The sequence below is a fragment of the Manis javanica genome, chromosome 11, assembly GCF_040802235.1.
Source record: "Manis javanica isolate MJ-LG chromosome 11, MJ_LKY, whole genome shotgun sequence".
In the NCBI taxonomy this organism is placed as follows: Eukaryota; Metazoa; Chordata; class Mammalia; order Pholidota; family Manidae; genus Manis; species Manis javanica.
Genome location: NC_133166.1, coordinates 65,337,139 through 65,359,611, shown reverse-complemented (window position 1 = coordinate 65,359,611; position 22,473 = coordinate 65,337,139). Strand labels below are relative to the sequence as shown.

General features: G+C 55.9%; 2 protein-coding genes across 5 annotated transcripts; one reads left to right on the top strand and one right to left on the bottom strand.

Annotated features, from left to right (window-relative positions):
• Window positions 1-980: 980 nt before the first annotated feature.
• On the bottom strand, window positions 981-21,647 carry MAPK8IP1 (mitogen-activated protein kinase 8 interacting protein 1). Of its 4 annotated transcripts, none has more exons than XM_036994122.2 (12): window positions 21,251-21,647; window positions 10,464-10,569; window positions 8,264-8,548; window positions 6,614-6,695; window positions 5,497-6,309; window positions 5,270-5,345; window positions 4,552-4,724; window positions 4,238-4,347; window positions 4,023-4,139; window positions 3,852-3,922; window positions 3,630-3,728; window positions 981-3,292 (listed from the first exon to the last, which is right to left on the bottom strand). In XM_036994122.2, the coding sequence occupies exons 1-12, from the start codon at window positions 21,349-21,351 to the stop codon at window positions 3,220-3,222; spliced, it is 2,106 nt and encodes a 701-aa protein (XP_036850017.1). In that variant the 5' UTR covers window positions 21,352-21,647; the 3' UTR covers window positions 981-3,219. The 4 variants fall into 4 exon arrangements, with proteins under 4 accessions (XP_036850017.1, XP_073072558.1, XP_073072559.1 ...); XM_073216457.1 differs by having other exon boundaries at window positions 5,497-6,306; window positions 21,251-21,645; XM_073216458.1 differs by having other exon boundaries at window positions 5,497-5,778; window positions 21,251-21,638.
• Window positions 1,720-2,412, top strand: FREY1 (Frey regulator of sperm-oocyte fusion 1). The gene is made up of 3 exons (XM_017667127.3): window positions 1,720-1,857; window positions 2,016-2,089; window positions 2,280-2,412. The coding sequence occupies exons 1-3, from the start codon at window positions 1,754-1,756 to the stop codon at window positions 2,399-2,401; spliced, it is 300 nt and encodes a 99-aa protein (XP_017522616.1). The 5' UTR covers window positions 1,720-1,753; the 3' UTR covers window positions 2,402-2,412.
• Window positions 21,648-22,473: the final 826 nt, after the last annotated feature.

Sequence of the window (22,473 nt, the reverse complement as noted above, 5' to 3'; positions counted from 1 at the left end):
CAAGGAGGCTTTTAAACTGGTAAGACATCAGTTTTTTATTGGGTAGGCTGGTAGAGGTGGCCATGTGTGAATAGAAAACAATAAGCACGTCACTGCAGAGTGAAGCCATTGCTAGGGCAGGAGTAGAGGGATGGGAACAAAGTGGGTAAGTCTAGGAGGGAAGGTTAGGGCCAAAGGAAGCAGGCCATTTCATACCAGGCAGGAAACTGGGACCTGCCTCTGGGAGGCAGTGGGCAAAAGGCCTGTTTTAAACCTCATCCAAGTTTGGTGCGGGGTGGTGGGCAGAGATGGAGGATGGGAGCAGTGACAGCAAGAGCAGACTTGTAGCAGTAGACAGAGCTGAAGTAAGGCAATGGCAGTGGGGATGGAGAGGCTGAAGTTTAACCCAGGCAGGCCTTGGGTCTGGTTGTGGATAGACAGATAGAGAGTGGCATCTTGGAGGCAGGAGGTTGAAGGACAAGGGTTTGGAGTTGGACAGTGTCCCAGCAGGGGTGACCCTTGGTGGGGACAGAGGATGCTAAGACAGGTTTTTGGGAGTCGGTGGTGTTGACAGAGAAAGGGAGATGATCAGGGAGAAATCCACATGTGGACTTAGAGCACAGTGTTGAAAGACTATAGACTGAAGGAGATGCCAGAACTTGTCAGCCTTGGGGTTACATACGATCATGAGCGAGGCTGGAAATAAGGGACTTCCCTCTCTGGGGTTGGGCACCTCAGCAGTTAAAGGAGGGGGATTGGACCCCAGTAGGTCTGTTCTTAGGAGCAAATGGGTTTCTGAAGTGCAGATCCTAGGCTCAGCCCTGGGGTTCTGATCCCACAGTTCTCAGGTGGTGCCAGGGGTTTGTTTAGAGCCTGCATGTTTCTGAAATGAGACAGATTTGCACGGCATTGACAAGGGTCTGGGAAGGAACCAGATGGAAGGCCCCACAGCTATGCCTCAGGCCTGCCAAAACTGGTCTCCAGCATACTGTCACACTGCATTTATTCGTTCAACAAACATTTATTGAGCACCCACTAGGTGTTGAGTGCTGGGGGATCCTTCAGTGAACCAGTTCCTGTCCTTTGGAAAGCTTACACTCTAGGGGTGTGGGTCCCAGGCTTTGCCACCTTACTTGAAATCCTTTTGTCTAACCTCGGGTGGCAGCAGGGCCTGTGGAGCCCAAGCCAGGCTGTTCTAAGCTGCAAGGAGCTAAATGGGGAAGTCTTTCAGAGTGAGCTCTTTTGAGCAGACCACGCCTCTTCAGCTGGCAGGACCTTCCTGGGACTATTGAGATGTCACAGGAGAGGGGGTGGTGGTAGTGGCAGGAGGTGGGGAAGAGGCTGAGTGGGAATGGATGAGGCTGTGGGTGGTGAGGAGTCCGTGACCCTGACTTCTGCTGAGGACCTATTAAATGCCAAACCTTGAGCACATTATGCATGTACCTTATCTCACAGATGAGGAAAGAGGCCCCCAGAGTTCAACCTAGCAAGAGGCAAGGTTGGGTTTGAACTGAGATCTGACTCAAAAGTCTCTGCCCTTAATCCTTGGGCACTGACACTAGAACAAGATTTGGCACCTGTTGGCCTACAGTGCCAGTAAAATAAAACAAAAATGAAACCTCAGCACAGAGACTTCTGGACTAGCCATGGAGTTGGTGCTGACACTGAGCCCTGGAACTAATGCCCTTTGTGAGGTGGCCACAGAGCAGGCTGCCAGTTCCGTCCTCCTGCTGGGGGAGGGGCAGGCAGAAGCCAGACGCAAGGACCTGAGTAGATGGTTCTGGCCATGCTGGGGGTTCTGTATCTTAGGGCCAGGCTGAGCCTCTTCCTCCTCTACCTCATCCTGGGAGCTACACTCCTCCGCCCGCAGCCACTAAGGTAACTCCTGGAGGCAGAAGAGTGGGGCCACCTGGGGCGGGTAGGGTGGTGGTCTGCTGTGCTGTCTCTCCCTTCCCAGGATGACAGGCTGGCACCATTGTCTTGGGTGTTGGTAGTGGCCTTTGGAGCTAGTGCTGAGTCCCCAAAGTCTCCCACAGGCCTCAGCAGTCTGTTCCTGAGGAATTTTCAGCCCCCCTGGAACTCTTGCAGCCACTTTCCAGTCTGGAGGATGGTAGTATCTCTCATCCCTCCCCTCCCCTGACCTCCCCTTCTGGGCCCCATCTAATGGAGATGTGCCCCAGGCAAAGGCACTCAGGTCTAGCCTTAGGGTCTTCTCATCCCCAAACAGCATCAATTCAGGGGTGACTTCAGTGGATTCAAAACCAGATTCTCCCACCCATACCTCTTCCTCTCTCTTTAAGACTATGGGGTTCGACCCAAGCACCCATGGCCACAGGGGTCTCGACCTCTCCTCTCCAGGGCCCAGCAGCACAAGCGGGATGGGCCAGACATGGCTGAGTATTTCTACGACACACACCTGTGATGGGAACCCCTTATAAAGCTATTCTGTGCAGCAAAGGCTTGGGTTTTCTGGGATGGTAGCAAGCTGGGCATGGGAGGGGATCCAGGTAGATACACCCATTGCGATCCAGAAAGGAAATGGCACTTTAATAGTTGTGGCTGGGGTGATGTGACCAAGATAGGGCTACAGCTAAAGCAGCCAAGAGGCCCTGGTTAGCCTGGGCCAGTCCAGAAGCCGCCTTTTCCTGCCAGGGTGGGGCCTGCCCTGCTGCAGCTCTCCTTCCCCAGTGACACCCCATGCCTACCAGGGGCCTGCATGGGAGCCATCCAGAAGCTACGAGTGACAGAGCTGGGCAGAACTGCACCCCACCTGTGGCTGTTTCTTACTAGAAAGTCCTCAGGAGGTGGCTGGGCTCAACCTGAGCTCAAGGCCCTCAGTCAGGGTTGGAAGTTGGGGGCAGGTGGTAGGGTGGGTACTGCGTGGTGGCATGAGCTTCATCAAGGCAGGAGCCATTAGCCAGAGAGCCAGAGGGCCTGGCAAGGGAAGTGAGGCCAAGATGGGACTGCTCCTCAGATGGGCATCTTTCCTGGCAGGAGGCCTGACCCCTTCCAGCCCTCTGTGTCCTCCACAGACAAACCTAATCCCATATATTACAATAAACTGCATTTGCCTTTCCCTATAATAACCCCTCCCCTCCCCCACCCTTGGCCAAAGGCCCCCATATCCCCATCCTCTGGTGGTGACTGGCGCCCCTCCTCAAGTGGTAACACTTCTTGTGAGCAGCCAGTTGTCCTGGCACTGGCTGAGGGTCCCAGGGATGGAGCAGGTGGTCAGCGCTACTACTCCAGGTAGATGTCTTCTGTGGGGCAGGTGTACTCCACAAACTGCTTGTAGAATTGCTGAAATGCTCTCCTAGGAGGTAGGCAGACACACGGATGACTGGGGAGAAACGGAGTCTCTACCCACAGTTTTCAAACCTTGGGTTCAGGGGCTCCAGTTCTCTCAGCCAGAGCTGCTCAGCTCCAGTCTCTACAAACTGTGTTTACTGAGTAAGATTTCAACTAGCAGCCGGTAAGTTTGAAAGCCACTCCTTAAGACCACCCAGGTCTATCTCCAGACCACAGAGCAGTGTGCACAGCTGTAGGAAAGCCCCAGAGAATGATGGGTAGCATGAGACGTGTGCTCCATGGTCTGAGGCTGGGGCTTGTTCCCAGGCCAGGTGCTTGGTAGGATACACACACATACATACCCCACAGACTCTGCCAGGGCTTTAGTGGATTCTTCAGACACAAAGACGTGGCAGGCAAACCGGTGGTCAGCGGGGTGCTTGGTGATGAATCCAAAGTACCTGTTGGGCGTGGGGACAGTAGCCTGCTATGGGCAGGACAGGACCCAGATCCTGCCATAACACCCTGCCACAAGGGCCCCAGACTGCCCCTCCATGCTTCCACCTCTGTCCCATCCCACTTACTTGTTGTTCTTTGGATGGTATCCACAGAAAGAGATGTTTTTTAACTGGAAAAAGTGGCTACATTTATTCCCCTACAGGAGGGAAAACAGAAAAAGGTGGTTTTCAGTCTACAGAGGGACACAAGTTGGGAGATCTGGTGGGAGAGTCAGGGGCTATGCCTGGGGCATTCACCTTGGCCTCCTGGGAGTCATCAGCCTTGACACCTATCTTCACACCCCGGACACTGATCTCCAGGACACAGGTGGATGGTGGGTTAAAGTGCACGGTGAGCCGGCGGGTGGTGGCAATCTGTGGGTAAGAGATGGGATGTCAAGATCTGGATGTCCATCTCCCCAGGAGAAGACAGGGACTGGGCTGCTCCATCCAAAGTGAGCAGGGAGCAGTACCTTTTGCATAGCAGCACAGAGGACGTCATTGCCCTTGTGATAGGGAACCTGGACTGAGCCCAGGAACTTCACCCGGAACAGGTCTACCCAGTCGCTGTTTTTGATCAGGGCTGGAAAGCAAGCAGGAAGTGAGAAGGCAGAGCCATCAGAGGGGGCCACAATCCACAGATTTCCTAACATGGTTTGGCCTCATTTTTCTCAGTTGTGAAATGGACCTAATGTTACCTCTGCTTGGCCCCCTCCCCAAGTGGCTGAATCTGGAGCATATGTTCACTTGGGGCAGGTGGCACCAGGTAGCAGGGAAGGAACGCTACCTGCCATATGTTCAGGCTCCTTGGTGACCTCAATGGCGTAGTAGGCAGGAAAGATGCCCCGGGCACCTGTGCGCATATTGTAGGCCTCATACCAGTAGTCCTCCGCCTGCAGCTCCACCAGCACAGGGTCGTCCACCTCCAGCTCAAGTTCATCTTCATGTCGAGGCACAAACCTGTTCCCAGCAAGAGCGAGTGAGGAATTCATCACCAGGGCCTCTCCAGCCAGGCCATCCATCCACTACCCACCCTGCTCTGGCAATGGTGAGATATATAAGCAACGTTGGTTCAATAAACATTTGCAAAGCATCCTGAGTGACTGTCACAATGCTAGCTTCTGGAGGAGACCGATGTTAATGAGGCACACATCTGCCATCAAGGAACTCCAGGGCCAAGGGAGGAAGGTGCAATGTGGGTTTGTGTGTGGTCAGGATCATCTCTGCTGGGTGTCTTTCAAGGCTTCTGCCCCTGGCCAGGTTAGGTGCTCAGTCTTGGGCTCCAGCAGCACAGCAAAGGCCACACTGCTTTGAAACCATCCACTCTGTCACCGTACTCTGAGTTCTTAGAAGGTAGGCACTGTAACCCTGGGGCTGAGTGAATGAATGCATGCCAGTGGTGGAGGCTGGAGGGTGGGGGTTGTGTTTAGGCCATGCACTGATGGTAGAAGCAAGGAGGGGGTGGTCCCAGCTGCTGCCCAGTCCCCCAGACCCTGTGCTCTTACCTGAATATGGCCCGGTGGGTCTGCTCCTGCTCCTCCCCATTGATGACACAGGAGAAGAGGCCGAAGGACTCTGCACCTAGAGTTGAAGGGCACGGGCTGGAGGAGGGTGGCCCCAGCCCTCAGTCCTAACACTTTGAACAGCATGGGCCTGAGGCCAACCTCTCTGGAACATCCTCATATTGGCTCTCCCCACCTGGGCCCCCCACAGCTCCCCACTGTGGACTCACTGGAGGAGCGAGAGTGGCCACTCATGAAGACATTCAGAAACTTCCTGGAGAAGTGGACATCAGGTTCATCAGGTGTGGAGTCCTCTGAGAGGCAGGCTGGGGGCCGCGGCCGGGGGGCCTCCTCATATTCCTCTCCAATGGCCGACTCATAGGGCGAGGAGGCAGAGGCGCAGTTATCATAGACGGTGGCAGAGTCACTCTCATCACTGTAGTCTCCAAAGCATGGCCGCAGGCTCACCAGCTCCAGCTGTGCGTGCTCATCCACCACCAGCGTATACTTGACTGAGTCATAGGACAGGGCGCTGGTGTCAGAGCTCAGTGAGGCCCGTGGAGGTGGCGGCAGCTCCCCAAGGCTCCCCCGCCATCCTCCACCTGGTGGCTCAGCTCGCTCAGGGGAAGACAAGCAGTCGAAGCCCTCGTCTTCCTCACTGATGGAGGGGTGTGGCCGCCCTGCTGTTGAGGGGTAGGCGGCAGGGTCTGGATCAGAACTGACAGACATCCGGCTCTCAGCTGGTGGCAGGAAGGCGGAGGTGGGCTCTGTGGGGTCTGGAGGCCTCTGCACAGGTGTCAGGTAGATCTCCTCAGTGGCCTCCAGCCGCACGTCTGCCTGGTAGTGGATGCGGTCTCGATGCAAATGGGTCCGGCCACTAGGTGGGGCAGCTGGGGGGCTACTGGGAGGTGCCATCTGGGTGGCAGCACTGCGGCGGCAAGGGCTGTCTGTGGAGGTGCCTCGGTCCTTGGTGGGAGCAGGGCTGCTCTGGGGTGGCAGCTCATCGCTCAGGCAGATGTGTTCATGTGGAGGTGTCTGCTCTACTGGAGAGTGGGCAGTTCAGTGCTGAAGGCAGGTGCCCTTACCTTTGACTCCCAGGCTACCTGCCTGCTCCCTCTACTCAGCATGTGGATACAGAAACTATGACAAAGCCTCCCTGGGGCAACAGGTCCATGGCGGGCTCTGGGGTGAGTCCTCTCATGCTACAAGTGACCTCAGATGGGCCCGCCCAGGGCTGTGGGACAGGCAGTTTACCTCTGCCCAGCAAGCTGGAGACTGTTAGGTTTGCTCTCTGCAGTGGGGACTGTGGGCACATGAAGGTCCATAAGGGAAAAAGTCCTGACTTACCTGTCTTCAAAGGTGAGGATGATCGAGACACCCGATCCTGCCAACTGTGCTTCTTGCCCAGAGAATTATTATTCAATGTGTCCTGTGCAGGGAACAAAAGGCTCTTGTGACAGAACCAGTCAACAGTGCCCAGCACAGGGAGGCCCTGGCCCTGCCCCCATGAGGCCATCCCTAGGCCATTTGCTGCATCCTCCCCAGTGCTTGCCAAGGGCCTCACCCCTAACCCTCCTCTGGAGCAGACAGGAGTGGTAGCAAGACACAGCCCTCCTAGCCAGGCTGCTGGCTGCAGACAGCCTTTCCTCCTGGCTCAGGAAAGCTGGTCAACACTTACGGAGATCCTCTTATCAGCTTCAGTGAAAGTGGTAATGGTCAGTGTGTGCGGTGAGTAGGGGAGGAACAGAAGCCCTAACAGTCTGGGGACATAGCCAGACAACCAGTCCCAAGCACTGAGGGTTTACATGAAAGATGTTCACTTCCAGCCCAAATTCTCTGGCTCTCGGGAGGCTATAGGCAAAGACACTAGTAGAGCCTGAGGAAGGATCTCCCCAGCAACTGGCCTGGGGACTGGGATGAAACATGTGAATGATGAATCCCATAACATGGTTCCCCCACTCCCCAAGAGCACATGACTGAGGAATGACAGATATATTGTCAGCAGCCCTCTTCCCTGGATCTCTGGGCTGCCCATCGATGTTCTTAGCCCCCACCCACCAGGATTCCTCTCCACAATGCTTATATATAAGGCCCTACACAAAACTTAGGCCCCCTCCCCTGGAAACACCACAGAGGCCCTCACATTCATGAGTCTGGCTGCCAAAATGCACCCCAGAGGATCCTGGGAAAAGCACCAGTGCTTTCCCTGCAGCCCCTGCACCCTCCACCAACCACCTCCCTGAGCTGCTTCCTCAGTCTCTCTCCTGATCGGGCCTGAAGACAAAGGACCACAGCCTGCTCTCCTTCACCTTATTCAACCCTCGGCATCCAGCCACCTAGCCCAAGAGCCCAAGGCCCCTAACTTAGCCAAGCAGCCCCACCTCCTGTTTCTCTTCCCTGCCTTTTGGGAATTCCCAGCTGCCCACATTTAAAATTGGCTGCTGCTTCTGCACTCCATCCCCAACTCTTCACAATTTCCCTGACCTTCCCCCATGCCGACCACTTCAGACATCTTGTCTCCAGGCCCTGCTTCTACCTCACCTTCACCCGGAACCCCATACCCAAAAGGGGAGATCTTGCCACAGCCTGAGGACCCAACCTCCACACACTTGCAAACTCTCAAAGGCCGGTTCTCTTCATCTCTTGCGTCTCCTTACCCGGGTCCCTCCGCTGTCCCTCTCAGTCCCTTCACTCCTTCAACCCCTTCTCAGGCCTGCAAACCCAGGCCAACTCCACCGGGCCACTCTCCCTTAGGACAGATCCTACCTGCCCTCCGAGACCACCTCCCCAGGGACCTCCTTCTTAGGAAGCCTTTTGAAGTCTCATCAAGCCGGAGACCTCCCAACGCAGGACAGGTACGTCCCTCCCCCGCAGCCCCTCTCGTTCCCACCCTGCCGCCCGGCCCGGGCCTTGAGGCGCTTGGCACTCCTTACACCTCCCGGGCCCAGGCCTAGGGCACCGCCCCCCAAACCCCGCCCCAACCTGCTCGCACCTCACCTGAGACCGCGGCACCTGCGGAAAGAGGTTGAGCGTGGTGGGCCGCTTGGGCCGGTAAGTGTCCCCGCCGCCCGGGCCCTGGCTCTGGCTGCGCGGAGCGGGCTCCTGGCGGTGCTCGGCTTCGGGCCGCCCCGGTACCAGCCGCTGCGCCGCGCGATCCTCCTCGTCGTCCTCGGCGCCGGGAGTGTCCCCCGCCGCGTCGATCAGGTCCATCTGCAGCATCTCTGCCTGTAGCCGGCTCCCGGCGCCGCCACCTCCCCCAGACAGGAGTCCGGCGCGCGGGGGCTGAGCGGCGCGGACGGAGGGGTGTCAGGGGGCGGGGGCGGGGCGGGGCCTAAGCCACCGCGCACCGCCCACCTCTCGGGCGAGTCCATTCCACGCCCCCAAACGGGGGAGGGGTAGACAGGGAACGGGGTAGGGGCCCAGCGAGAGGGCCACGCCCGCACGCCCGCCCTCCAGGAGGATGCGCGAGACCACCTCCTACCGACTTCAGTCCGTGTCTTTCACAATGCACACCTCTCCCTTCCCCACGGTTCCCCATTCCAGACTCTTTGCACCCTCCCGTTCCCTTGGTAATGGCCGGTGACCTAACCCCGGTTTGTAAGCCGAGCCCAGAGTGAGGTCACCGCTGTTGCCATGGGGACGCAGGGTCGCCAAGGAGTTGGGGCCCCACAAGGGATTGATTGGTCTGGGGGTAGATTTGTGTTGAAGGGGTCTGTGAGAAAGACTAGGAAAACAGCCTCAGCCAGGCGAGGGATTACAGGAGGGGCACAGTGCGCACAGGAGAACCTGGGTATGGCTGAACAGGATGGTGGGAGCGGCAGGTGGGGTGGGGGGCACCTGGATGAGGTAGTGGGATCACCCACCTTCCTGTGTCCACAGGCCGAGACCCCTTCTACCTGAGATTTTCCCTCAGGCCAGCCTCACCTTAATAATCAGAGTCCTGTTCTAGTTCCATCTCTGCCACTAACTCCCTGGCATCTTGGATGGATCCCCTGTACCTCCAATTCTCTCACCAGTTAACTGTCTTCCAGCTTCCCAGAAAGGCGAGGACTCACAGGCAAGAGTGTGTGAAAGCCCCCTGGAGCTTGTCTAAGGCGAATCAGGGGACACTTGTAGCTAGAACTGCCTGGGTGCAGAGACCACTCTCTCCAAGGCCTGCTTGTTCATGTTGCTAGGGAGGGCAGTGTGGTTATCCCGACAGGTGCGTGACCTTACAGACCATGTTAGGGTCCTGGGACCATCTCCCAAGTCCAGAATAAATAGCCTCTGCTTCCTTCCCTTCCTGGCTTTGCCAGAGGGTGGGGTTTGGGGTCTAAGGTATTGGTTTCCTCTTGCCTGGCAGAGCTTACAGAATCTCTGGGGCCAACAGGAGGTCAACACAGAGACAGGCACATGATCCCAACTCACAATGTAGCTCTCCTTTGCTATCCATTCTCCTAATACTGTGCCTACTTTGGCCACACACCCTCCTGGGGCCTGAGTGAAGCTCTGGGCTTAGCAACCTAAACATGTGCTTTACCTTCCATTTCCTGGCTAGTGGCCCCTTCTTCCTGTCCTGAAGACATTGGGGACCCCTGTCTACCTCAGGCTCCCATATGCTAAGGACCTCTTAGCAAGATTCAGAACTTTAGGGATAGAGGGGGCATCTGTCGCATGACCAAGCCAGGGAGCCCAGAGCAGCAGTGATGCTATTAACCCTGCAGAGGGATCTTCAGGACTGTGGGCCAGAGGAGATGTCAGGCTTGGTCTGGGGCAGTGGCAGCTGAGGGAGTGCCTTGGCTCTTGTTCCTGCCCCAAAGCCCCGCATACTCCAGCAGACTCCACCCTGCTCTGCCTCTTGCCCTCTGCCAAGGCTGCTCTTGAAAGGATTTAGGGTAGTTCTGAGCCATCCCTTAACTTTGGCCCTAACTGCTACTATCCTAGCTCTCAAGACCTCCCCCCTACCCCACCCCCGCTCTTCCTTCTTGTGGGAGGTTGAGGGAGTTGCTTCCAGACTTAGCCCCTAGCCGAAAAAAAAAAAATTGAGATCTAGCACCCAAGATGTGCCAAGCATTGTACTTCCTGCACGTTTCCTGCATGTTATTTCACTTAATGTGGCTTCCCTATAGCCCCTGAAAGCCCCTTTGTAGATATGGGGATGCCCTCACTCCTGTCCCTACCCATCCTGCCTTAGGGATTCCTGGGAGCCAGCTCTTACCCGTAAGGACAGGGTTTCTTTGCACTGCAGGCTGATGCCACACTCATCGGTGATCTCTGAGAGGTCTTCATCCTCAAACTCCTCCAGGCTGATGTCATGGGTGAGCCTGGTAGGGACAGAAAGCCAAAGTTACAACACAGGGGGACTGCTCAGCCCATTGATATCTCCCTAGTACTTCTTCCAAGGGGCAGCCCCTCAAAAGCAGATCAGAGCTCCTAAAGAATGAGACTTAGGGTCCACCAGCACCAACGCAAGGGGTAAATAACAGGCAGGAATTGGACTCATGCCACCATACCCCCTCCCGGGGTAGTGGTGGGATGGGAGGCTCCTCCCAGCTGGGAGCTGTTCATCCTATTGCCAACCAGGAGGTAGTGCCTAGAAGGCCCAGCAGGTCAGAGCATCAGCTCTGCCAGAGAAATGCTTCCCAGGTCAAGGCAGGTACCATGGCCAGTTCATCCACAGAGAACACAAAGTTGAGAAGAGACTCCAAGTGATGTTGGAGTGGGTGGAGGTGGAGGTGGTGGGTTGGGGGAGGCCTCCTTGCGTAATTCCTGCAGCAATAAAACCCAAGGTGCTGGCAGAGGCCCTCCCCAGCCTCAGAGGAGTGAGCCATGTCCCAGCCCAGGAAGACCAATGCCTCTTGAGGCTTGGGAGCAAGCAGATGTGGGTAGTTTCAGCCCATTCCAGGACAGACTATGCCCCCATTCTGTGTTCTTGATCTCACCTCTTTAACCCAAAACTGCCTGGCCCAGCCTACAGACCCTGAATAGGAGGCTGTGTGGATGGGGTCAGGGGTAGCCTCAGGCTGGGATGTCATGAGCTCAGGAGGCAGACCAAAGCACTTCAGCGCTGTAATTCTAACTGCCAGTACTAGAACCCTTTCTTCGCAGGCCACCCATGTGGCCCCACCCCAGAGCACAGGGCTGTGCCAGCTATTGCTGTGTCTGCCTGCCTGCCCCCTGCACCTGCTCGCCTCCAGCCCTGGGGACTCCACCTGTCCTGTTCGGTGTGAGTGGGACATTTGGGAGAATTCTGCTGGAGAGATTGGGGAGAATTCTGAGCTTTTTCCAAAATAAGACCAGGAGATTGAGGCATAGAGCAAGGGAGACCCACTAGTCCAAGGTCACCAAGGAGAGGTGGTGATCCAGCCCCCTGGGGAACTTAGGAGGCCCACACCCCCACCTCTCACTGCCACCAGACTACATAGAAGCCCAGAGCTCACCGGAGCTGCCCCAACAGCTCCCCCAGCCAGACTCCACATTCCCTACCAGCGCTCCCACTGATCCTCCAACCAGCTGTCATTGTCTGGGCTCGAATCCATCTTCAGCACCAGCTGCATGGAGAACCCTGCCCAGCTGAGGGGCTACGGGGCCCCAGGTCCACCTTCTCATGCCCAGAAGGATGGGGGGCCTGGGCTCAGGGCAGGGCTGGGGCCTTGGGCCTTCACTGCCCAGGCCTGCCTTTCTGCGTCCTGTCTACTGCAGAAGCCGAAGGAGCTCATTAAATATAGATGGGCCAGGAGAGAAGGCAGTGACTGCCGACCTGCCCCAACCCCAGCTCTCCCGGGTCCAGCCCTCAGCGGCAGGCAGCTTCTTCCTGGCCAGTAGCTCTGGCGCTGTCGTAGCTGCCTCCCCCTCAGGTTCAGATTACTGCAGTCAATGCCACTGGCTCCACCTGCCCTTCCGATGCCCCAGTCAGGGCTGGGACGGCCCCCCTTCCTGTCTCAGGCTTTGTAAGCAGATGGCAGAAACCTGGGATGTTTCGCCCCAGAAGCCAGCCCCTGATCTGTTTTAAAGGGCCAGCACCACACTCAGGCTGCCTAGTGGTGACATGGGAGGGCTTCCAAATTTCTCCACAAATGGATGTCTCATCCACAGGGGCATGCTTATTCCCTGAACCTCATCCAGGAAGCTTCTGTGACCCAGGCCATGTCCAGACAGCGTTGGCTGGGTTCAGGCTGCTTCTATTGCCCCCCCTGGGTTTTTGACAGATCCTGCCTCCTCTCAAGGGCTCCATCCTTCAGCACCCAGAAGTGCCTATGGGCACAGGAGGCTCCACAGCCAGGACTTGGAGCAGGACTGGAAGAGTGGGCTGGGAGATAAGGAGCTTCCTGTCACTAAGGACACACACACACAGAAGCTGGAAGGCTCCTGGAGGGAATGGCAGAGAGGGATTCTGGCCAGGCCAAGGGGGCTGCAGGGACAGAGAGCTCTTTAAGGCTTCTTCTCACCTGGATAACCAGGGTGGTAGGTTCCCAGGACTGCGGTGGGGGTGTTGGGGGGGTGGAAGTGGGGAGGACGGCCCAGGCGAGAGGCCAGAGCAGCTCAGCACCTCTGGCCAGCACAGACGTGAGAACACAGTGGCTGGTACTAAGTAAAATGGCCATCGCACACCAGCTGCCTGGACAGTCACAGAGGAGGCACCCCTGGGACCCAGCCAGCATCAGGGAGCTACATTTGACCAAGAGGTGCCCTCTGATGCTTCTGCTCTGCCAGTCACCCCTGCACATATCTGTTTTTCCTCCTCACTGCCCAGCACTGGTCCAGCCTGCCTCTGCAGTCCCAGACTACCCAACTGGCCTGCCTGCCTCAGTTTTCCCATGCCTGTACCACTCTATCCCATGCATCACTACCAGGCAATGCTGCCTAGGATACTACCCTTCTGTCCCCCACTCAAAATCCTCCAGGGCTCCCTGTCAGCAGCTGACCCCTTGGCCTGGCATTCAAGATCTTCAACTGCATGTGCGGTTGATTGTGCCTCCCACACCTGCCTCCGCAGCATCTAGCCCAGGGCTTGGGTGGAGCACAGGCAGGCTCTCAACCTGCGCTTGCTAGAAAAAGGCCCAGGCAAGCCTGCTCTTCCGGGAAGCCCTCCTGGCCCCCTGCACCAGTGCCTCACAGCCCTCTTGGCAATACTCCCTGGTCACCTGTAATCGCCTCACTTGTGGTGGTGTCGCCATGTGTGGACTCAAGGCAGTGTGGTGGAGCACAAAGAACCACGTCTCCATCAGACACGCCCCCACACTGGCTGCTTCAAAGGTGGATGTACCCCATGGATGAAGAATACAGGCCGCCTCCCTCCCCGCTCTGTCTGGACCATATGCTTCTGGAAGACGGGGCTAGCGGGCCATCCTGCACACACTGGGCACTCAGCACATGCCCACAAGATGCTGTCAAAGGGCATTCTGAGCCTCCACCTCCTCCTTTCAAACCAAAGTGTTCAGGCCAGGTCAGCCAGGTCTGACTTGGGTGTGGGCTGGGGGCTTCTTGGCTGTACCCTCAATATCACTTGATATCCTGCTTCCTGGGACAGCAGATCTGGGGGCCAGCATGGGCTGGGGCTCACAAGCCTGCACTCAAGCCTGGCTCTGGGGACTTGGGGGTTAAGGGAACAGCTTCTCCTCTGATTTTTTTCTCATAAGCAAGGCAGAAAGGTGGAACAGCTACCAAATCAGGCTTGGCAGCAGAAGGCCTGAGATCAAATCCTGACTCCTGTGCTTATGAGGGTCAGCTGCTCCATCTCCTGAGCAGCTGCCATGCCCTGGCTGCCAATCTCCTTTATGCTCTGTATCTCTCTGAATCACTACAACCTTGGGAGAGGGTTTTATTTTGCCCATTTTACAGATGAGGAGCACTAAGGCTCAGATAAAAGGTGTCATAGGTCTAGTTTCCCCACATATAAAATGAAGCCACCTATACCTGCCCACCCATTTCAGGGGTGCTAGTGGGGATTAACAGAGTGGAGTGTTTATGAACCCCAAAATGCTGTTGAGAGGTCACAATCAAGATCAAGGGGATAGACTGTACAAGGAATTCCCTTTGAAAGTCACCCCATGCCCGTCCTCGCCCCCCACCTCCCACCTTTTCCTCTGGCTTCTCCAGGCATCAGATGTTCTGGGCCTCCCAGCCAAAGTCCTGGGAGACATTTTGTGGAAGGAAAGCCAGGAAGACCCTTGGTCTCTCCAGGCTCAAGGAAGGTAACTGTGGGGAGGAAGAGAGAGAGGGAGGTTCCCTACTGCTCAAGCTGATCACCCACCACCACCACCACAATGCCACCTCAAGCTGAACAGGACAAGCTTCCAAATGGTCGGGTCGCAGGTCAGCATCCCTCGCTTCCAGACCTGGAGACCTCAGCAGCTTCCCTTGGAAGCAGCCACTGCCGATCCATGGGACCTGCTGCCCATTCAGGTGAGCCAATTCCAGGGGTCTCATCCATATTCACATTTGGAAAATGTGTAAGATTTTGGTCTCTCAAGACCTCCCTGACCTTTGGAGTCTCTTTATATTCAAGGCCCCCAGTCCTTTCTTCTGGTCAAGCTAGTCTCTGCATTGCATTCTGAACACACCATCCTCTCTGCTTCCCACTCGCTCCTGAGCTGAGCTCTCCTAAATGAACAAACATGCCATTTGTGTTCTGATGTTTATTCTGTGGCCTTTTCCCTTGGCATGTGCAGTCACGCCTCCCTGTTGCCTTTGGTCCACTCATAGCAGCCCTCACACTTTCTAATTTGCTATTTCAACCCAGTAATAGGCTGAGTTAGAAGTGTGTGCAAAGTAACGGGTAGTGGTAAAGTGCCGAGAATTTAGCTGAGCCAGGCCAAACCTGAGTCAAGTGTTTGACTGCCCAGAGGCCATTCCTGGCTCCACTGGAGTGAGGTAAGGATGCCAGCCAAGTGACCTTGAGTCCTGGACATGGTGCCTCACGGACCCCTCTGGCAACAGAGAGCACCTATGGTCCTAATATCCAGCCCATCTCTCTGTCCCCCTGGGAATGCTGAGCGCAGAGCTGGCTCCCAGTGGGGCCTCAGGACACCTGTGGGTCGCCTGCTCATCTGAACAGGTTCTCCATTTCCCTCTGGTTCCCCTACCAGCCATTCTCCACTGAGCAGCCATTTGACATTTAACAAACTGACATTTGACATCCAATCTGGTCTTGTAACCCTCCCCAGCTTGGAATCCTCTGACAGCTTCCCCTAGCTCTTAGGAAAAGGGGCCAAAATTCTCACCTGTGGCCTAAAGACTCAGCACAACTTCCCCTCCCTTCCAGCCTGTACCTCGCCCCCAGCCCCCACATCCCACCCCTCAACTCTGTAGGCTCCCGCCTTGCCGGTTCCTGCAATGAAGGGAGGTTCCTCTGACCTCCCTGAGTAAGCCAAACAGCCCGCTACTGGCTCTCCTGGCCACTCTTACTGGTAGTTCTGGATTACTAACATTTCAAACTTTTGCCTCTGCTCAGAGGCAGCTGGTGCACGAGGGTGGGACCATGTCTCTCTTGATGAACAATGTGTGGTGCCTCATGGGCACCTGCATGTGCTTCTCAGTGAATGAGCCACTGGGGCCTCTGGGTCCGTCTAGACTCTCCCCTTGGACATATCAAGGCCAGTTCCCCTTTCAGCCCAGCTTCCTGTGTCCCCACCTACTTCAGAGCCTGGGTAGGATGTGTAAGCCCCTGGGAAGGTGGCCCTGACTGAAACATGAAGTGGGGGCCAGCCAGGCCCAACCTCACCCTCAGAACCCTCTCTCCATACCCCCCCAGCTGTGGGGGGACTCTGGGAGCAGACTGGGTTTGTTCCTCTGGCCTGGAATTCTCTTCCTGACCAAATCCACACTGGAGACATATGTAGTGAAAAACTGAATCCAGCCCAGGAAACAAGTCCCAGAGGACAACCCCTACTTGGGTTTATAGTGTGTCTGACCTGTTGAAACCCTTGGCTACTGATAGGCAGCAAGCACTCTGGGATCTGGTGATCTGGCTTTTGGGAAACTGCCATGAGAAAACAGTCCCACATGTGGAAAAACCTTTACACACAAGGATATGTATTTCTTATAACAGCAAACGAGTGAAAACAGCCAACAGCTCAGCACCAGGGAGCTGGCGAAGCCACGGTCATCCAGTGGATGGAACATTATGCAGGCATAAAGTCTGTGCATGAACATGGAAAATGGCAGCCAATGTAATGCACAAAAACAAATTACAACCTTATGGTTTCACAGGAAGAGATGCTACCATGGAAATGGTTGTGAGATGTGATGGGATCTGGGGATATCTTTTCTTTTCTGCTCCCCGTGACAAACGTTCTGTATGGGGTCACACCACCCTAGGCCCGGCTTCCAGCCTGGTTCTGGGGCTGCCCGCCCTCTCACAGAGCCATGTCTCCCAGGTATGGGGGCCACCATGCTCCAACTGGCACCAGTTCCCCATCTCTGCTCTGATCTGTGCACAAAGCCAAGACCCTACATGCCACAGGCACTAAAGAGACGTCTACCAGAGGAAGTGCTGGTTGGCTGCAACCCCAAGAGCCCTGTGACCACACCACATGCATCTCTAGTGCTGGAGTGGGCAAGGCCCCCAGCTACACTAGCGTAGTGCTAGGGGGCAGAGATGGCATCCTAGAATGGGTAAGAATCCTGGGGGGTGGATGGTGGCAGGGACCCAGTTTGTGGGATTCACTGGGGTCCCAGGCCAAAATTGGGTTGTGGCCCATTCCCAAGAATCCAGAGACCAACTTTAAGGTTCTGACATCAATAACTGGTTGATATCCTGCCTTCACCATGTCCAGGCTGTGTGAGGCAAATCTCTGCTCCCACATGGCAGGTGGTGGGCTGGCTCTGAAGCAATAGCTTCTCCACCAGCCTTCCTGCCATGGGAACATGGCTAGCTGAACAGGTCATGGAGCTGGAGTTTGCAGCCTGGTCACAGGCCTCCTGCCTCACTCTCTGTCTCCTGGCCAGCAAGATTCTCTCTGAGGCTTCAGTGGCCATGTCGCTCTCTAAATGGAGACTCTCAGGGTCTCTCACTCTAGCCCAATTCTAACAGTGAGTCCCAGACCCCAAACCAACTGCCTGTTTGAATCCTCAAATTGGGTCCCCCAGTAATCACCAACCTCAAATTCAGCAGGTATCTTAATAATGTCACCTCCCTGCCTGCCTCTCATCTCTCATAGGGCACCCCTCCCCTAGGGGCCCAGCATCATCCCAGATTCCGGCCTGCCCTCCCCTTACCAGGTCCCTCACCAAGTGGGCTAACCTTCCTTGCAGGCACATGCTCTCCCACCCCTCCTTCTCTTCACATCCAGCGTGGCGGCTCCCAGTGGTCTCCCAGCCCCCTGCCCACACTCAATCTATCAGTCAGAGTGACCTTCCCAAGAGAGCAATCAGATGCTGTTCCTGCCTAAACGCTGGCTGGTTCCCACTGCTTGTCAGTGAACAGGCCTCGGGCTCTGGCGTGCCCCAGTCTCACTCCCACCAGGCTGCTGCACCCCCGCCCATCCCCTCCCTCTCTAGTCTCCATGCTGCTCCCTAATCACCTACCAGGTCTGAGCTGAGATGAGCCTTTTTTGACCTGCTGAGCCTGGATTCCCCCAGGCCTCTGAGCTGAGTCACCATTATACTTATCAGCCTGTTTGGTAAGGCCTTGTCTGTCTGTCTCCCCTCTACACTGTCACCTGCATGATGGCCACACGCTGTACCATGTCTGGAGTGTCTCTCCAGTGAACCCAGTAAAGTGCAAGTATCTGCTGAGTGAATGAAGAAACAGCCAAGTGTGTACACCCTTGTGACGAGGCAAGTAAGGAGTCTCTGCATCTCTCAGTGGCTTTGCCTCTCATTCCTGAGGCAGTGTGAGGAAGGAAAACCACTAACACAGAATCATGAGGCCTGGATTCTGTCCCAGCTCTGCCAGTGACTTGCTGTGTGTTCTCAAGGAAGCCACACACCCTCTCTTGTCTCCTAAGTTAAAGGGGAGAGAGTCGGTTTGGATGAGCCAATTTCTAAGGTCTCTGTAATCCATGACTCCCCTTCCATACACATGGCAGGCTGCTCCCTCTACTTTCCATCCTTTGTCCCTCCCACGTGGACTGTCCCACTGTCCTCCCTTTGGCTCCACCCACCCAGCTCAATATATCTATTGAATAAGTTTCTAAATTCTCTTTTCTAGAATTTTCCTTATAAAGAACATGTGTGTCACTTTAATTTTAAATTTTATTTTATTATTTTGTTAAGTTACAGAATCAGCCTATGCTTGTTGGAGAAATAAAATGATCCAGAAGCATGTAAAATAAGTGAAATTCCCTGCTCCCATACCAGATCGAGAGGTAACTACTAATAACTGGTTGTAGCGTTTCTATGACCAGAAAATAAAACCATTTATTTAAACCAACTACCAACAAACAAATGCTCGCCACCCTGCCAGGTGGCATCATGCTCGCTCCTCCGCAAACTCTCCCCCAGGGCTGCAGGTGGCTCTGAAATTAGATTGCCTACATTCAAACCCCAGCTCTGCTACTTACCTACCCTCTTTTTGCCTCTTTATGATAATAGGGTTCTGGTGAGGACTAAACGTTCTTGTACAGAAAATGCTTACAGTGGTGGGGGGCAAAGTGTGCATCTCCCAAGTGTCAGTGGTTTACCACCGTCATTCTCTAACCCTGTGCACTGTTAGGCTCTGTACTCTAGGAGGACAGCATCCAATTTTATCCTTAACTGAATAATCGACCAATAAGGCATTGCCAAGCACTTACTATGTGCTGGGCACTGTGAGCACACCAAAGTTTAGGTATTGACCCCTTATTCCTTCTGGAAGCTGACAGTAGTGCTGGGGGCACACATCATCACCACCACCACTATCATCACCACCATCATCATCATGAACAGCCCTGCAGGAATGCAGCTCTCCTCAGCTCTGAAACACTTAACAACTTATCTTATCCAAGTCAGGACTGCCCTGAGCAGGTGCCTGGTCTTGGGGCACACAGCTAAGGCTGAGCCAGGACTCAAACCCAGTCCAGTTGGATCCAAAGCCCCACAAAAGAGCCATGAGATAGCAGTAACCACGCAGGATTAAAGCGAGCTGGGGTCAAGGGCATAAGAGGTGGTACAAGGGAAAGGGCAGCAGGGGCTGCTGGGCAGGCCATGTGGGGCCAGAGATACTGACCTTATTATTCCCACGTGCTGGCCTAGTCTCTGCAGCCAGGCCACGGTGTCCTGGAGGGCTGGCCCATGCCTCAGCCTTGGCAGAATGCCACCCTTGCCCACCAGGCCCAGGGCTGAACACCCTCACTGGCTGGCATCCACCTGCCAGGGGCAGGGCAGGATGGAAAGCCCTGTCACCTGGGGGTCAGGAAGCAGCCAGGGGAGGCAAAGCTGTCCTTTGGGCCAGAAGCAGGGCCTGGAGGTAAAGTGGACTGAGCATGCACAGACCTAAGTTCCAGCCCAGCCCTGGGCTCTGACTTCCTTGGGATCCTCAAGCAATCCACTCCACTGCCTTCCTCAATCTCAACCTCCTCTTCTACATAATGGTCAGACCAATGACCTAGGGTGGTTATGAGGGTTAAGTGAGTCAGCAGTGGGAATGTTTGGAACCGTAATGAGCTTATATAAATGTCTGCTAGCACAGAGGGCTGACACTAGTTGAGCGCTGACTTGATGTGCATTAAGGAATCAATATTAATTAGCTCACCTACCAGGTGGGACCCAGAGAGGACAAAAACCTGCTCAGGTCAGGTGGCTAGACATGGTGGATCTAGGACTCGAACTCAGGGTCGTCGGAACTCCGTGGTCTTCCTCTGCACAGGGGCCTCCTCTGAGGAAGGCAGTGTTTGCATGGAGGCAGCATGTGTCACGTCAGGTTAGGTCTGTCTTGGCCTTCAGCCTTGTTGCTCTGAGGCATTAACCACCAAGGCCCCAGTTCCTGAACCTTCAGGCTTGGCTTCCTCGCTCTGGTCTTCCAGCTCAGCTCAGGGCCTCCGGGGAGGTTTCTAGTCCTGATGATACCATTAGAAGTCCCCAGGGGTTCCTGCCCACCTGAGGGCCAGGGAGTCAGCAACCCCTTGATCAGAACAGGGGTTGGTGCCAGAGCCCAGCTGGGGCCTGGCTGGGTGGGGGCCCCAGGAGAGGGGAAGGCACCGGCTCATTAGATGGAGAAACAATGGGGTATGTCTAGGCTTCCTTCTCCTAGGCTCTAGAGCAGTTACATCCTTCTCTTCCTCCTCTCCAGCTGGGGCCCCATTATGCAGGAGGACCACCCATCCCTTCCCCCACAACCCACTGGCCACTTCCCTGAAATCCACCTCTCTAACACCAGACAGGAATCAGGGAAAGGGGAAAGGAAGCTTGGATCAGGAAGGGAACCCCAGCATGGCCCCCTCCCCTCCCAATGTACCTGACTACTCCTGGGTCACCCAAACCAGACTCCCTGACCCACAGCCAAGCCGAGGATCTAGCGGTGGAGGCTGTCTTCTGCACCTGCTCACCTGACCAGGTCGGTACTTTCTCAAATCCACAGAGGGGACCTGGCCATGCCAGGCCTGAGAATTAGACCTCTCTAGCCAGGCAGGGCTTGGGGAGTGGCCCACGACTCCCTCCTTCCAGCACCAAGGTTGTTGGCTGCCCCAAGAAACTGGCACCCGTGGAGCACCCCAGTCTGTTCCCATCTCTATTCAGAGCCCTTCGGATTGTGCACAGGCAAATCCCCCCTCTGTCTGCTTCCTCTGGGATCTCAGTCTAGACCCAGGCCCCGCCATAGCCCCCTCCAACTATTCCAGCTCAGAATCTCCTAGCTTAGGATATGGAATGGCGGAGGGCACTGCACCATGGATATGCAGCGGCTATCATTCTGGACTTGAGACTGAGCAGGATTCTGGGGGCCCCGTCCAGGAAAGAGGCCACAACCCCACGACGCCCTCTTGTTCCAGGGCCTGGGGTGTGTGTGGTGGGGACGAGGTTGGGGGAGAAGGGCCGGGCAGATTAGCCCGGGCTGAAGGGCGGGGCGCAGCGGCGGTCGATCCTCACCTGAAATTGGGCGGCGATGCGATGTGCAGCCCCAGAAACGGAGAGGCGGCAGGCGGGGATGCAGTCCCCCCGCCCAGGCCGCCGCTCTCTCGTTCCGCCATTCTCCGGCACAGCCCTGGCCATCCGGACGGAGCGCGGCGCGGAGGCAGCAGTGGCAGAGGGGAAGGAGGCGGGAGCGCGGCGAGAGCGGGGCTCTGGCTGGGGAGGCGCGCGGGCGCACCTGCGCAGGGCTGGGCGCGGCTCCGGACCGCGCGCCGCTCTCGGGGCTGGCGCGAGCGCCCCCGCGCGCGTCCCCGGGTCCCGGCCGGGGGCTCGTGCGCCCCGCCCCAGCCCCGCCCAGCAGGCGCTCTCCGAGGTGCTGGAGTCGCGACTCCCAGGCTTGGGCCCGCCCCGCCCTAAATCCTACACTGACTCGTCTGTCCCCTTCCCCTTCCGCGAAGCCCCCGTGTCCATGCGGACTGTGCACCTCCGGATGGACCTATCGCCTGGGTATCAGGTAACTAATGGCGGGAACCTGGTCCCAGGGCCTTAGTTGGCTACTCATAGAAGGCAAAGAAGATGGACAGGAAGAGGGTCGTGGAGGAAGGCAGAAAAAGGAGAGAGGGTGTCCTGAGTGGGCTTCTGGTACAGACAGGTTTGGAATCAGGTGGTGTGAAGTTACAGCCTGGCTTTTCCAGTGAAAAGGTGGTGTTTCCTTGCATTAGTGACTTAACAGTCCGAAGGGTTTTGTTTTTTCATCTGTGAAATGGGGACAGTAAAGATCCCTCTCACAGCTGTTGTGAGAATGAAACGCAGTACAAATGTGTTGTCACCAGAGGCCAGAAACACCCCGTCTCCTGCTGGGATCCAGGTCTCACCCTCTGTTACCTTACCTTGAGAGGACCCTCCCGAGGACTCTCCCTAGAGGGTCTCCTCTAAAGATTGACCCAAACCACCCTTCAGCCCCCAGTAGTAGCTACTGAGCTGAACTTCTGCCTTCTTTCAGCTTCTCCTTTGTCATATCAGGACTTTCCCAGATTTCTCCCTCTTCTCACTTAGCACAACAGCATTTCCTGCAGAGCACTCCTCTTTTGCACCCACAGACATACCATAGCTGGCTTTTTACATTCTAAGACCTGGGGCCTTTGCTTCTGCCCCCACAGTTGACTTATTGGGATTCTTTTGGTGTTCTTTTTTCTGTTCCCTCCAGCACCTCTACTGCTGGTAAGTTCGGGCCATGGTTT